The 14,046-nt window shown below is 40.0% G+C and overlaps 1 protein-coding gene across 1 annotated transcript in view; it reads right to left on the bottom strand.

Moving 5' to 3' along the window:
* Nucleotides 1-455: 455 nt before the first annotated feature.
* Nucleotides 456-14,046, bottom strand: part of DNAH2 (dynein axonemal heavy chain 2) — a 152,805-nt gene continuing 139,214 nt past the window's right edge. The window contains exons 78-86 of the mRNA XM_044672676.1: nt 3,695-3,886; nt 3,352-3,536; nt 2,446-2,674; nt 2,184-2,335; nt 1,821-1,935; nt 1,550-1,726; nt 1,285-1,359; nt 975-1,125; nt 456-800 (exon numbers count right to left, since the gene is read on the bottom strand). Of these exons, the coding sequence (XP_044528611.1) occupies nt 646-800; nt 975-1,125; nt 1,285-1,359; nt 1,550-1,726; nt 1,821-1,935; nt 2,184-2,335; nt 2,446-2,674; nt 3,352-3,536; nt 3,695-3,886 (1,431 nt within the window). The 3' untranslated portion in view covers nt 456-645. The remainder of the gene's footprint in view (nt 801-974; nt 1,126-1,284; nt 1,360-1,549; nt 1,727-1,820; nt 1,936-2,183; nt 2,336-2,445; nt 2,675-3,351; nt 3,537-3,694; nt 3,887-14,046) is intronic.

Below are 14,046 nucleotides of genomic sequence, written 5' to 3' on the forward strand. Positions count from 1 at the left end.
CCCCCACCCCGGCCTGGGCTGGGGGGGCCGCTCCGCCCCGTGGCGCAGTTGGATTTTCCAACACAAACACCCGCCCCGGCCCGCCCACGGCCCCGCCCCGGCCCCATCCTGGTCCCGGCCAGAGCCCCTAAGTGGGGCTCTCCCGGCTCGGGCTCCGCCCCTCCCGGGCCTGGTACCCGCCCCTCCCCTGACTCATACCTACCCGCGTCCAACTCGGGCTCCGCCTCCTCCAACCCCAGTCCCGCCCCTTCCTGTTTAGGCCCCACCCACAGCCTAGCTTCTGTTCTGTCCCCGCCCCACCGCTTTTAATCTTCGCTCCTCCTCTCAGGGCTTGGACCCTCTGAAGGCTTTGACATGTGTGTTAATTCAACACTTTTTCTTCCCCAAGACCTTACATTATTTAAGGACCCGGAAGTAAATTGTAAAACATATTTATTGAATAAAGAATAATAACTTCAGCTCCTCCACTCTTCATAAATAAGCCATGGACTCTAGAGTTTTCCTAGGGTAAGGAAACCAAGTGAATGAGGCTCCACTCTTCTTGGCTTTAAGCATACCAGCTCTGGAAGGTCCCCAGGCCTTCCATTTTCAGATATAGAATCTTGGCCTCATACATCCAAATTCTCTTCCTCAGGTGATGACCCCTTAATTGTCTAAGCTCATCAGCAATGCAGTTCCTCTCTTGACCCAGTGGTCAGATGGCATGCTTCCAGATCGAAGGTCAATACCAATTACAAAGGAGGCTCTGCCAGCACAGCCTGCCCGGTTGGGATAGTAATAGCAGGGACAGGAATACATGCCTGAGGGAGAAGATAGTGACCAGATAAGTGCCTTCAGACCTGTGCTGGGGACAGGGTTTGAGCCAGTTTGGGTATACTTGCTGTCTCGGACAAGGGCTATTATTGGAAATGCTGGTGAGGATAGTTGGCAAGGGGACTTAGTGGAAGTTGAGGGAAGAGAGCTTGTATGCATACCTTTGGCAGTCTTTTTTCTACTTTCAGTAGGTTTAAAGTGTATGGTAGGGATAGGGCAGACGAGTTGCATGGGTTCTGCCTCTGCCAAGCACGAATTCTTCCGATCCCAACCTGCACCCTCCAAGAATAGGCCACGAACCCAAACACCATCCTAGGTAGAAATCAGAGCAACTCCAGCAGTGAAACCAATACTTCTATCCTCACTTGGTTTCCCCAACAACTTTGGTAATTGATTTCTTTCCCACCCTGATTAACTCTAAGTCCATTTCCCTTTCCCTTTCAAATCCAAGTATATCTGATCCCCACCGACCTTGGGTGGATACACTAAGTTGCTGTCATCCACAGTGGAAACAATGAACTCCCAAGAAAGGCTGTCAATGGAGACCTGGAGAAGGGTTAAAAGGGAGAGGCCTCATGGTCCATGAATTCCCATATGCTTCTATATTCATTCCCAACTTTTTCCCTGCTCTTCTTGACATGGCCCTCTCTCTTCTCCATACCCCTGATCCCATCCTAACAGCCCCTTCTGTTGATGGGGTGAGCCTGTGTCCCTGCCCCCCTCTAAGGGACCTTACATTATTCTGACGGGCAGCAGCTTGCAGTACAGCAGTAAGGAAACCAGTGGGAAATGTAAACCCAGACAACCAGAAAAGCACAGGAGGCCGGGCTCTGCTAGCCCATGTTGCAAACTGTTCTACTCGAAGGGCTAGGTCTCGAGTCCAGGATGCTAGAGGCTTTTGAGATGGATAGGCCTGGGAAAGGAGGTAGGAGATTTAAACCTAGGCATTCAGTTCCCTCCAACTCTATTCCTCAACTATAATTGGTAAAGTAGGATAGAATCCTTACCGTCTCCCAGAGTCGGGGAACACGAGCATCAAAAATGCTATTGAAAATCTCCTCTAGGCTGGTGGACATGACGACGAGACCATGAATACCCTTTTCCAGCTCTGTCAGTGAGAATCTGGGGAAGAGTGTTGTTAGGGTGTCAGTCTAAGCTAGGAGTTCTTAACCTGGAATCTATGAATTTTTAAAAAAATGCTAACTACTAACTGTATCACAATATAGTTAATTTCTTTCATAATCCTATGTGTTTTACTTGATACATTTTAAAAAACTGGAAGAGAGTCCCTAGGCTTTACATATACAACACAGAAAAGGTCTTATAGCTCTTTTTTCCCCCAAGAGTGGAAGAGACTTTTCCCTTCTTACAGAATGGTTTCCATAAGTTTGTTGTATCTCTGGATCTCCTGAAGTAGGACCACATTGAGTGGGGAAGGGTCCAGTGCCAGCAGATTTCGGGTCCCTTCATAGTCAATTGTCTCAGGTATCTTCTGTTTCACATCAGCTGCCAGCTCAAGGACCTAAGCAGGCAGAAACTAAGTAAGATTCAAGAGAGTTCTCCAATATAAATGTATTAAAAATGCTCTCCCAACACACACATCTATATCACATTCATACAATCTATCCCTACCTTATCTTCCCGACTCAGGGCCCCAGTTCCAGTGGGTGTCATTTGGGGCTGCAAGGAAAGCAGGGTTTCAAAGAGAGTTCGTGCTTCAGTGATCTGAGATGCCACATCTGCGTTGGGGTGCTGGCCAAAGGCCTCAGGAGGGTCCATGCCTGGAAGCATGCTGATGTATTCTTTGTAAGAACCCAAATTCCCATCCTTGGGGATGTAATAGGCATCCAGTATGGAAAGTCTGGAGGGTGTGGGAGCAGCACAAAGTTACAATTCCATTTCTAGGGATATATGAGGTTCCATTAAGCCTGAGTAAACTTCAACCCTTTTTTATCTCCATCTCACAGCCCTCATTCCCCATTCCCTATTTCTTTTGCTATTGTTATTGAGTCATTTTCAATAGTGTCAGACTCTTCATGATGTTTTCTTGGCAAAGTCATTGGAGTGATTTGTCATTTCCTTTTCCAACTCATTTTACAGATGAAAAAACTGAAGCAAACGGGGTAAAATGACTTACCCAGGATCAGGAAGCTAGTAAGTATCTGAGGCCAGATATTAACTCAGGAAAATGAATCTTCCTGATTTCAGCCCAGCACTCTACCCACTGGAACACCCAGCTGCCCCAATTTACATTTATTTGCACACAAGAGGAGGAAACCAGGGTCTAAGAGGCAATATAACTTAAAGCACCCCCCCCCCCAAGTAGTATCAGTTTAAAGCTAGGGCCTCTGAATTCAAAATCAGTAGTCTTTCCCATTTTTAGGTGGATGTCAAACTCTGCCTCTAATGCTTCATCTTATCTTCTGATCTGACTTACTGTCTGGCCCTTTTCAAAACCCTTCACCACTGATCCCATCTCTGTTCCCACTGCCACTCAGCTCCCCATCTCTGTTCCCACTGCCACAACCAAAACCTTACCGGAAGAAGGGAGTATTTATGCTCTGTTCACAGAAATAATCATTGATGTAGGTGATGAGGAGGCGCCGATCCCAGTCGTCAGTGACATGTCCTCCATAGTTGACACCAGCAATCAGGTACTTAAGAGCATCCCACGGTGTTTCCTCATATTCATCAAGGTAAAGGCTCAGAAGGTTCTCAGATACCTGTAGGTTGAAAACAAACCACATCCCAACCAAGGGTTATAATAGGAGAAAGGTATTTTATCATAGGGCTTTTGGCAACCAAAATTCTGTGATAAGAGGGAAGGTGTGGGAGATCTGGTGAGGAGCAGAGGAAGATCAGGGATTGATTTGGCCCTGACCTCAAAATCAGAGTCATTGAAGCCATAGATGATGTTCCAGCCAAGTTGCAAAAACTTCTTACGCTCAAGCAGTACTGAGTGGAAGAAGCAAAGGGCAAACAGTAGCTTTTTGTATTTGTTCGGCTTGTTGCAGCGGGCAAACTGTGTCTCAGTCATCAGTTGGTATAGCCTCTTCATGTTGGCTTTCAGGCCCTGAAAAGGAAGCAAGGTCTAAGCTTAGGGTCAGAGTACAGGCAGTCCCAGAGTGAAGGGGAGGGTCGTTTAGAGTATCAGCTGGTGCCCTGGCATTGATATCCATTTTCCCCAGGCATCATACTTTGTTATTCACTCTTAGCCCTACATTCATTAAGTACTTGCTAACATACTGTCATACTATTATACTAGGTTCTGAGGAAGAATAGCAAACAAAGAAACAAATTAAGATAAATAGGAGGTGGTCCCTGTTCTCAACTTACAATCTCCTTTGAGTAATAGGGCATGTATAAAGATGATAATAATAATAATAATAATACAATTGGAATATGATAAATAAAGACATCTACAAAGTGTTTAGGTGACTGAGTAAGGGAGAAATCATTTTTGGTGTTGGTGTTGGTGCTGGTGATGGGGACAGATCAGGGTAAAGACTTTACAAAGGTGGCTCAATGGAAAGAGAGCTAGGCCTGGAGTTGGGAAAGGCTGGGATAAAAATGTGGCCTCTTGGCTGTGTGAAGCTGGACAAGCCATTTAACCTCAACTGCCTACCTTATTTAGATTTAATTCTAAAACAGAAGGTAAAGGTTTAAAAAAAAAAAAAAAGACTACAAAGGAGATGGCCTTTCAGCCAGAATTTAAAAGAGAAGTAAGATACCACCAGATATACTTTGGAGACATTCTAAGCACACAACTCTAACTCAACAAATACTGAATGCCTGTTATATGTCTAGCATTGTGCTAGTGGAGGGTAAAAAAATAAAATTTAACACATGATCCCCCATGCCTAACTGCCATTTTATCAATCAATCAACATTAATTAAACACCTACTATGTGCCAGGCACCAAAAAGAGGTAGGAGATAATTCCTGCTCTCAAAGAGTTTACAATCTAATATGCAACAGGGAGCCCTTTAAGTCTTTTTAAATTAACTTTAATTTTTTGTCTTAATAAGTATAGCCATTCAAACAGATAAATAAGAACAGTAGAAAACAAGTGAGGATTTAAGAGGAAAATAATGAGATGGTAATACATGTTTATAAACTTCATACTTACTAATTATTAACCCTGTGATAAAGGACATGTATATTGACATTAAAATAGTAATATTCCCATCACCCTCATTCTTTTAATTTTCTTACTTTCTTTACTATGTATGTATATGTATCTCACATATGCATATATGCATGTATATTATATATATATAATATGTGAGATGTGTATCTATATGTACACAAGTTTCTATCAAATGAAGGATTATCAGATGAAGGATTCTCTGGGATATTTCAGAAGTAAAGATAAAGCTACCACGTGACTGGGAAGACACCGGACTCCTTGCACAGTCTCCTGCTCATCAGCAAAGAGGGAGATTATTTGTAGCAGAAATTACCATGTAAATGTCCAGATTATCTGGGCAACAATCAGCTGATGGATTGCCCAGTGGCAATGAATGATGTCATCCATCTACTATAGGGCCCAGTACTTACTATGTTAAGAGGAATAGACCACCTCCCAGAGGGTCTAATTTGCAAGGACTGAAAATTTTTTAGGTGAAGGAAAATGTCACAAACTAGCCCAAGAGGAATTAAACAACCCACTCCTTTCTGTTCTATTTCCTTGATTAGGTCTGGATTTAATTTATCAGGCATTTATTAAATACTTACTATGTGCCAAGTACTATGTTAGGCACGGTTGATAAAAATGAAACAGTCTTTGCCCTCAAGAAGTTAATAATATCTATTAAGGGAAACAATACAGAAATTGCACCTAGAAGATTACTGAGAAATTGACAGAAAAAATTAAAATATAAAATACATACAAGTCATATACATAGAAAATTAAGCACAAAATACATAAAACTCATTTCTTGGATGGGAACGCTATTAAGAACAAGGCCTATCAGAGTAGGTTTCCCTATATCACTTTGGCAGGAAGTGCGGTAGCCTCTGGCAGCTGGATCCTATTCCTGATTGGCATCAGGGCTTTGGCCTGTTCTAATTCAGATTATGCAAGTTTGTGCCCTCTTTAGGTGGCTGGGTAGTTCTCCACTCCTGGTGGCTCATCATATTGCTAGATTTAGTGAGGATGCCCAATTGCTTTACCCCTCTGTGGATCAGAACTCCCAAATTCAAGCCCTCCACCAGCCTCAGACTCCCCAGGAACCACATCTCTCTGGAGTTGAAGCTAGAGATTCTATGAGGCAGAGGAGAGGATAGAGCTCCTTTTAAGCACAGGGGACAATCTGTGCAAAGGCAGACAAGATGAGAATTCCCCTTCCTCTGGGCCTTCTTTGCCTGACTGGTTTTTTGGTCATTTATAGCTTAGTAGATACCTGGATCTCCTTTCTTGAACATGACTTTAAGAAAAAGTCTAATTAACAAGGAGGAGGTGGACAGAGAAACATTCCAAGTCAGAAGTTAGAAATAGGACAGACTTGGTTCCTAGATAAGCATTTTTCAGGCCCCTCTGTGTAACTATGCATATTGTGGAGCCACCTTTGTTTGAAGATCAAGACTGATGAGAAGTTGGAGTCAGAGACTAGAGGAAAACAGATACATAATACATAATATGACTTGGGGGAGCAAGTTGCCAACCTAAATGAAGATTAAAAATCAATATATAAATAGTAGTGATAAGGTGAAGTATGTTTACAGATCCCTCTTGATTTGGATGGAGGGGAGGGGCAGGTTTCAGTGATCTTTAGGGGAAGAGCCTCTTGCAGGCTAGACTGTCATGGATGCAGAGATCAGGAATCTTTCAAAGTTCTTTGTGAATTTGTATTTTTATTCTTTCTCTTGAGTTTATTCAGTTAATCAACGAGTATTTAACAAATATCTACAACTGGGCAGCTAGGTAACTCATTGGATAGAGAGCCAGACCTGGAAATGGGAGGTTTGGGGTTCAAATCTGGCCTTAGACACCTCCTAACTGTATGATCCTGGGCAAGTCACTTAAGCCCCATAGCCTAGCCTTTATTGCTCTTCTGCTTTAGAACTTATATTTAATATGGATTCTAAGGCAGAAGATAAAAGTTATTTTTTTTAAGTCTGCTATGTGCCAGCCACTGTGCCAGGTACTGAGGATTATTGTTGGTTTAGTTGTGTCTCAATGACTCCATTTGGGATTTCCTTGGCAAAGATATCGGACTGGTTTGCCATTTCCTTCTCCGGCTCATTTTATAGATGAGGATACTGAGGCAAACAGAATTAAATGACTTGCCCAGGATGAAGCAGCTAGTATCTGAGGCCAGAGTTGAACTTAGGAAGTTGAGTCTTCTTGACTCCAGACCCAGCACTCTAGCTATTGCCCTGTCTAGCTGCCCAAGTGTTGAGTATACAAATACTAAAAAAAAAAAAAGAGAGAGAGAGAGAGAGAGAGAGAGAGAGAGAGAGAGAAACAAGGCCCAATTTAAACCAGCTTACATTTTACCATTATATTTTATCTAAAATTAGACTGCAAAACACTAATTATAGTAGCTTCCAGAATTTAACAAATCAAATAATAAATAAGAAATTATAGATTTTAACAAAATGTTTGAAAAACTAGATTTTTAAGATATATGAAGATTTTTGAATGGCAGACATTTTAGAAAATATATCTATTCCTAGGCTCTCATGGAGTGTGTACAAGAACTGGTTCTATGTTAAAGCACAAAGAACTGGACTAATACAACCAAAAATATTTAAAGCATCCTTTACAGATTTAAAAAAACCTAGGCTATAGAGAGCACCCCCTACAGATACAGATTACCATTCTTCTCTAATTTATAGTCTTTGAGAGATGCCTGAGGCCCTAAAACTGTGATGGTGACTATGGCACATATGCCAAAAAGGGCACACAGAGCTCTCTCTATGGGCATGCAAGCCATAGTAGTCCACCAGAGTTAGTTACTAGAAAGGCACAGAGACTCGGGGGAGCCTTTCCCCTCTCCACTGTACTGAGGACATTTTTTCATTTCATCCACCCCTCTGCCCAACAGCCCAATGGGAGAGCTTCCTCCCCTGTCTGGGAGGGTGTGAGGCACATGGCACAGGGTCTGGGGGAAGTATGGCACATAGTCTCTAAAAGGTTCACCATCAGTACCCTAAAAGGTTAAGGGTTTTTATAGAGTTGGACAGCAGTGCCATGCTAAAGGCAAGCTCTGAACTCAGGTCTTTTTGACTACAAGATTGGTTCTCTATTCCCTATGCCATGGACTGTACCTCTTAATAGACTATAATGCAATATAGTTATAAACAATACAGGAGATATGGGGGGAAAGATGCTGACTTAAATGAGGCTAAAAAAATCAACATCTTATAAATTATATTACTTGTTACTTGAATCTCAAATCATATAATTAAAATTTATATCAACATATTAATAATATTAATAACATTTTATTTATAATTTATAATATATAAATACATTACATTAAGAAGAATGAGGCAATGTTTTAATTAAATTAGGACTCTGGAATAAAGTTTATTAGAATTACTTGGATAGGTAAAAGGAGAAAGAGATAGAAAGATAGTCAAGAATCAAGAAAGTGGATCTTCTAGAGAAGATGTCATAAGGATGCCTATAGACATCACAAACTACATCAAAAAATCCAGAGTGAATTTTGGGATATAATGAACTGAACTGAAGGGGGTTGAACTTATCATTTATTCTGAATGTAAACTCTTATGCCAAAGGGGAGTGTCCCCTAATTGGCTTTTTGTCAATGTGACTATCAATCATTTTTTCCTTCTTTCTTTCCCTCTTATCCCCCAAATTATTTTAATTCCCTCTATGTAAGGTGCCATATTTTATACACTTCTAGAAAGAGAATCTTTAAATGTAATGGTTCTATAAATGGAATGATACACTGGGGAGACCTGACATGTTAAATCTCCTAGAAAACCCAAATGAGGAGATTTAACATGCTGGTCTCCCAAAGAATCAGAGTGGGGATTGTGTGAGGGAAGTTTACCCTCTCCCCCTTTCTCAGGTCATGCAGGTGACATCTTCCCGCCTATGTCTGTGTATGTGAACCTGAACTTGACCCTGATAAAAAGAGATAAGTAGGAAGTTTTCACTCTCTAGGTCTCTGGCATTATGCCAAGGAACTTCCGTGCTGGGGGTGCTGCTAGAGAAGCCACAAGGGTAGCTAGATTAGGCCCTTTTCTCTGTCTTTCTATCTTTCTCTCCTTTTATTACCTATCCAAGTAATTCTATTAAACTTTATTAAAATCTAAGGATCAGAGCCCTAAAACAGCAACCAACTAAAATAGCAGTCCTTAAGGGAAAGTGTACATATAGGAACACTTGTGTCAACAAAACAGAAAAATAATATGATTAATTTGAACTGACCATACACAATTTTAAAGACTGGAAAATCAACAAAAGAGCAATTCCACAAAAACTATGAAAAGAGATTTTTGAAACAAGACAGAATTTTGTCTATTGATAAAAAACATGTGGTTCTGGGAATATGATTTAATGTGCTAATTATTGTCCTAATGTTCAACCACCCTGGGATAAATACAACTTGACCCTCTCCCCAACTAGATCCCCTTCACCCTAGGGAAAAGTCCATCACCAGGACATCACTGAGATTTTAGCAGTTTTGATATTTTCACTTTGTCTGGACACTTGATACCGTTTGCCCCTCAGATTGGAGGGGGCAGGGCAGAGCAACACCCCCCCCCAAAAAAAAAAACCCAATGTTCCTCCTAAGGCCTTCTCTTAAGACTCAAAAGCCTAAACAATTTTTTAAAACCCTTACCTTTTCTGTCTTAGAAATGATATTTAGTATCAGTTCTAAGATAGAAAATAAGCAAGGGCTAGTGTAACCCCCAATAGGACCCCTTAAAACCCTCTGACAGGGTAGACTATTAGGGTTAAGTGACTTGCCTAAGGTCACATAGCTAGGAAGCATCTAATTTGCACCCAACTCCAGGCCTGGTGCCTTATCCACTGTGTACTACCTAGCTGCCTCCCTGTCCCTGGTCAACTCTTCATTTCCCATGACCTGCACTGCTTTGCCTCCCTCTTTTGGCTTTTTAGTTTCCTTTTGCATGTTCTCTTCTCCTATTAGATCATAAGCTCCTTTGGGGTAGGGAGATTTCTTTTTTCAATTATTTTTATCCCTTATGTTTTAGCATAGTGCCTGGTACAATGTAGGTATTTAATGTTCATTGCACTGTGTTGTAATCTCTTTGCCAGTGTTTAATATCATTGCATCCAAGCTAAAAATTGTATAAACCTTTATAAATCTTTCACTTCTTTTCCCCTTCTTGGTTTGAGAATTACGACAAAAGTTATTTGATAGAGTATGAGTTCAGGTGGACCTGGGTTCAAATTTGGCCTCAGATATTTTGTAGCTGTGTGACCTTGGGCAAATCACTTAATCCCAATTGTTTAGCCCTTATGCTCCTTCACCTTAGAATTGATTCTCAATTCTAAGACAGAAGGTAAGGATATTTTGAAAAATGAACCTGTGTATCAAGTGATAACATTTGTACAACCCAGTGGAATTGCTTGTTGGCTCTGGGAATGGGGAGGGAAGAGAGGAGGGAAAGAAAATTCATCATGTAAACATGGAAAATTATTTTTAAAATAAATAGATAAAAATTAAAAAATAAACAAGAGGAAATTTTTTTTAATTAAAAAAAAGAAAAGGAAGAAAAATGGACCTGTTGCGGGGCAGTTGGGTAACTCTGGATTGAGAGCCAGGCCTAGAGATGGGAGGTCCTAGGTTCAAATCTGGCCTCAGACACTTCCCAGCTGTGTGGCCCTGGGCAAGTCACTTAACCCCCATTGCCTAGCCCTTACTGCTCTTCTGCCTTGGAACCAATACATATCGGTTCCAAGGCAGAAGGGAAGAGTTTAAAAAAAAAATAGACCTGTGATTTCAGTTGCTATTGATATCCTGGTAGGGAAACTTTTTTTAAACTAATGAAGATGTAGTCTTTGTAATGTATGTAGCCATAGGGAATTGAGAGCAAGGGGAATATGGCAATAGGTCTAAGATGTTAAGCAATTTGCCTGTGGTCACCGAGATTAGTTTATGTCAGAGGCTGAATTCAAACACAGGTCTTCCTCTCATTATCCCAGAGGTCTCCAAGGCAGGGTGCTCAAAATGATGGCTCCCTTGGGTGTGTGGGAATAAAATATTATAATTTCCATTTCTAACCTAAAAATAACTAATATTTAACATATGGCTTGACATTGGTACTCTCATTCAGTCCATATGCACACAGCTCTGCCTATCTCGTGCTGTAGGCAAGGTAGCCAGAAGAAAGAGTGGCAGATTAACAAAGGAATTTTTAAAGGGTTTTTAGCATATTTTGATGTACTGCACTTTATGTGTGCCCTGTTAAGTGGATTTACAGGTTATTATCTAGTTTTAACCCAAACTAACCTTTGAAAAATGAATAAGTGGTTATATATATATATAAATATATATATATATATATTTATACACAGCCCAAACAATATACATACCTCTACAAGTGGCTTTAAAAGATGAGTGCAAAGAACTTGCCAATTAGAGATAATACTAATAAAACAAAAATGAGCAAGAAAACAACTGAACTGACCCTCTTCTCTCTTTTTTTAAGATACCCTTACCTACTGTCTTAGAATCAGTACTGTATATTGGTTCCAAGAATAAAGGAATAAAGACTAGGCAACAGCAGTTTAAGGGACTTACCCAGAGTCACACATTTAGGAAGAGTCTGAGGGCAGATTTGAATCCAAGACGTCCCTGTCTGTAGGCCTGGCTCTCAATCCACTGAGCCACCAAGCTGCCCCCAGACCCTTCTCTCTTAAAAAAAATTATATATATATACACACACACACATTTTTTTTTACAGCTACGGATTTAATAATTGAAGAATGACTCATGAACATTTACTTCCAGAGAATGAACTAAGAAATCAAAACACGGAAGATATAATCTAAATACACATATCTGTTTGCCAGATGATGCCTTCTATTTATGTGGGGAGGAGAGGAAGGGATGGAGATACTTGGACATCAATTCTACTAACAACAACCACAAAAACTTCTGGGGGCAAGGAACACAAAAAAACACCCTTGAATCAACTTTCTTTAGATGAGCAGTTCTCAAAGGGTGGTCCAGTGATCTCTGGAGGTACCTGAGATCCTTTGTGGTGGGGGGTTGGGAGGGAAGTGATCATGAGGTCAAAACTATTTTTATCATAATCCTAATATGTTTTAATTTCTAACATGGTATCTGTAGCTAAAATTCACATAAACAAAAGCTCTTTTGGGATCTTCAATGATTTTTAAGAGCATAGACCAAAAAGTTTAAGAAAAACACTTTTAGACAAATTCAGGTAAAACATGGGGGAGATCTTAGTAACAAACCTGGGATAGGAGAGATCTCCCCAGACCCTTCTCTCACTCTTAGTCCTGGCTGTTTGTTAACCATTACAAGGTTAAAAATAATGATGATCTGATTAGCTCTGACAAGATCAATCAAAAAAATTTAAAATGATCAAAAAGATGATTTGGAATGTGAATTTTTATCCACTTAATGCTGAATCTTACCTTAAATGCCTAATGCCAGTTGGAGAATATGAAGCCATTCTAACTGGTGAGCCATTTAAAAATTAAAATTAAAAAATATCTATAGTATTGTTATAAGTAGTATGTCATAGGATTCTCAATATAGTACTTTACAAAATTTCACTAATCAATGATTAATGTTTAGCGGCCTCTTTTAAGGTTTCTTACTTAAGAGAAAAACTCCCCAAAGGCCAAAATATCATTGGGGAAACACTTGTCTTCCTGCTGTAGTAAGATAGCTGAAATAATACATGGAAAACAATATGACAACAAATTATAGTGCATTTCATCGTCAGCCAAAATTGTTGGAAAAAGCTAAAACAGCATTGCTGAAGCTCTGATGAAATAAACATTAGAACAGATTATCCCAGTGCAGGGAGGTTTCCTATGCAACTAGATAAAAATACAGATGTTTCCAACATTTTTCAACTAGAGCATTTGCTAGATTTCTGTTTTAACAATGAAATACTAGGGGGTGGGTTTTGTGAGCTACTAATGGAAGAAATCATATGCCATTCTCAATAGGAACTGACTTAAAAAAAATAAAAACATTGTTTAATGGGAAAACTATTAAGTACAGACCCTGATGGAGCAGCTACTATAGAATAAAAAGAATTCTCAATCAAGGTCCAAAGAGTACCACATGTGAAATTCGTTTATTGCATGATTGTAGCCAAGTCATTGAAGCAAAGAAGCTGGAGCCAGAGATGGAAAAAGTGTAAAAGGATATCATTGATATGGTTAAGTTATAAAAACAAGACCTTTAAATGGCAGAATATTTATAATAGTTTGTAATGAAATGAGGAGTGACCATGAAAATCCTTGGTACCACACAGAGGTTGATGAGCTGGTTAGATTAGGGCAAAGAGTTCAACAGAAAAACTGAACCTTAGCAGTTTTCTTTTACAGAGACAGGTGTTTCACATTTGTTGGGATGATGAGTGCCTCTCACTAATATGCTATCTAGATGATTATTTTTAAAAAAATATTTTATGTTTCTTCAAAGTAAAGGTGTCTTTTTAATGAGTGAGAAAGTAACTGATTTTCAAAAGAGGCTCAAATTGTGGAGAAGGCATTTTGAAAAAAATTTTTTTTGTTTTTTTGAAAAGGTTTCCATTGTTATATAACACCACCCCCCCCAAACAAAGTGCCATACTTGAAGGATATGAAAATGGAATTTTCTAACCTGTTTAAATATTTTCCAGAGGAAACTGTAGTGAGTTTAGAACCCATTTATTCTTAAAAGTCCAACTGTTCTGATTAGACTTCGAGAATAACTAACTTTGTCATTAAGGAAGATGGAAATTTACTAGTCAGATTTCAATAAAAATCTTTGTATAGAATGCTACCAACATTCAGAGGAAGGACTGTAGGAGAGGAAACATATAAGAAAAACAACTGCTTGAACGCATGGGTCGAGGTGGACTTGATTGAGGGTGTGGACTCGAAACTACCACACCAATGCAACTACCAACAATTTGGAAATTGGTCTTGATCAAGGACACATGACAAAACTAGTGGAAATGCGCATAGGCCATGGGTGGGGGGAGTGGGGGGGGGGGGGGTGAGGGGGTGGGGATGAAGGGGATAGGAGGAACATT

This window comes from Gracilinanus agilis, chromosome 4 (assembly GCF_016433145.1).
Source record: "Gracilinanus agilis isolate LMUSP501 chromosome 4, AgileGrace, whole genome shotgun sequence".
Classification (NCBI taxonomy): Eukaryota; Metazoa; Chordata; class Mammalia; order Didelphimorphia; family Didelphidae; genus Gracilinanus; species Gracilinanus agilis.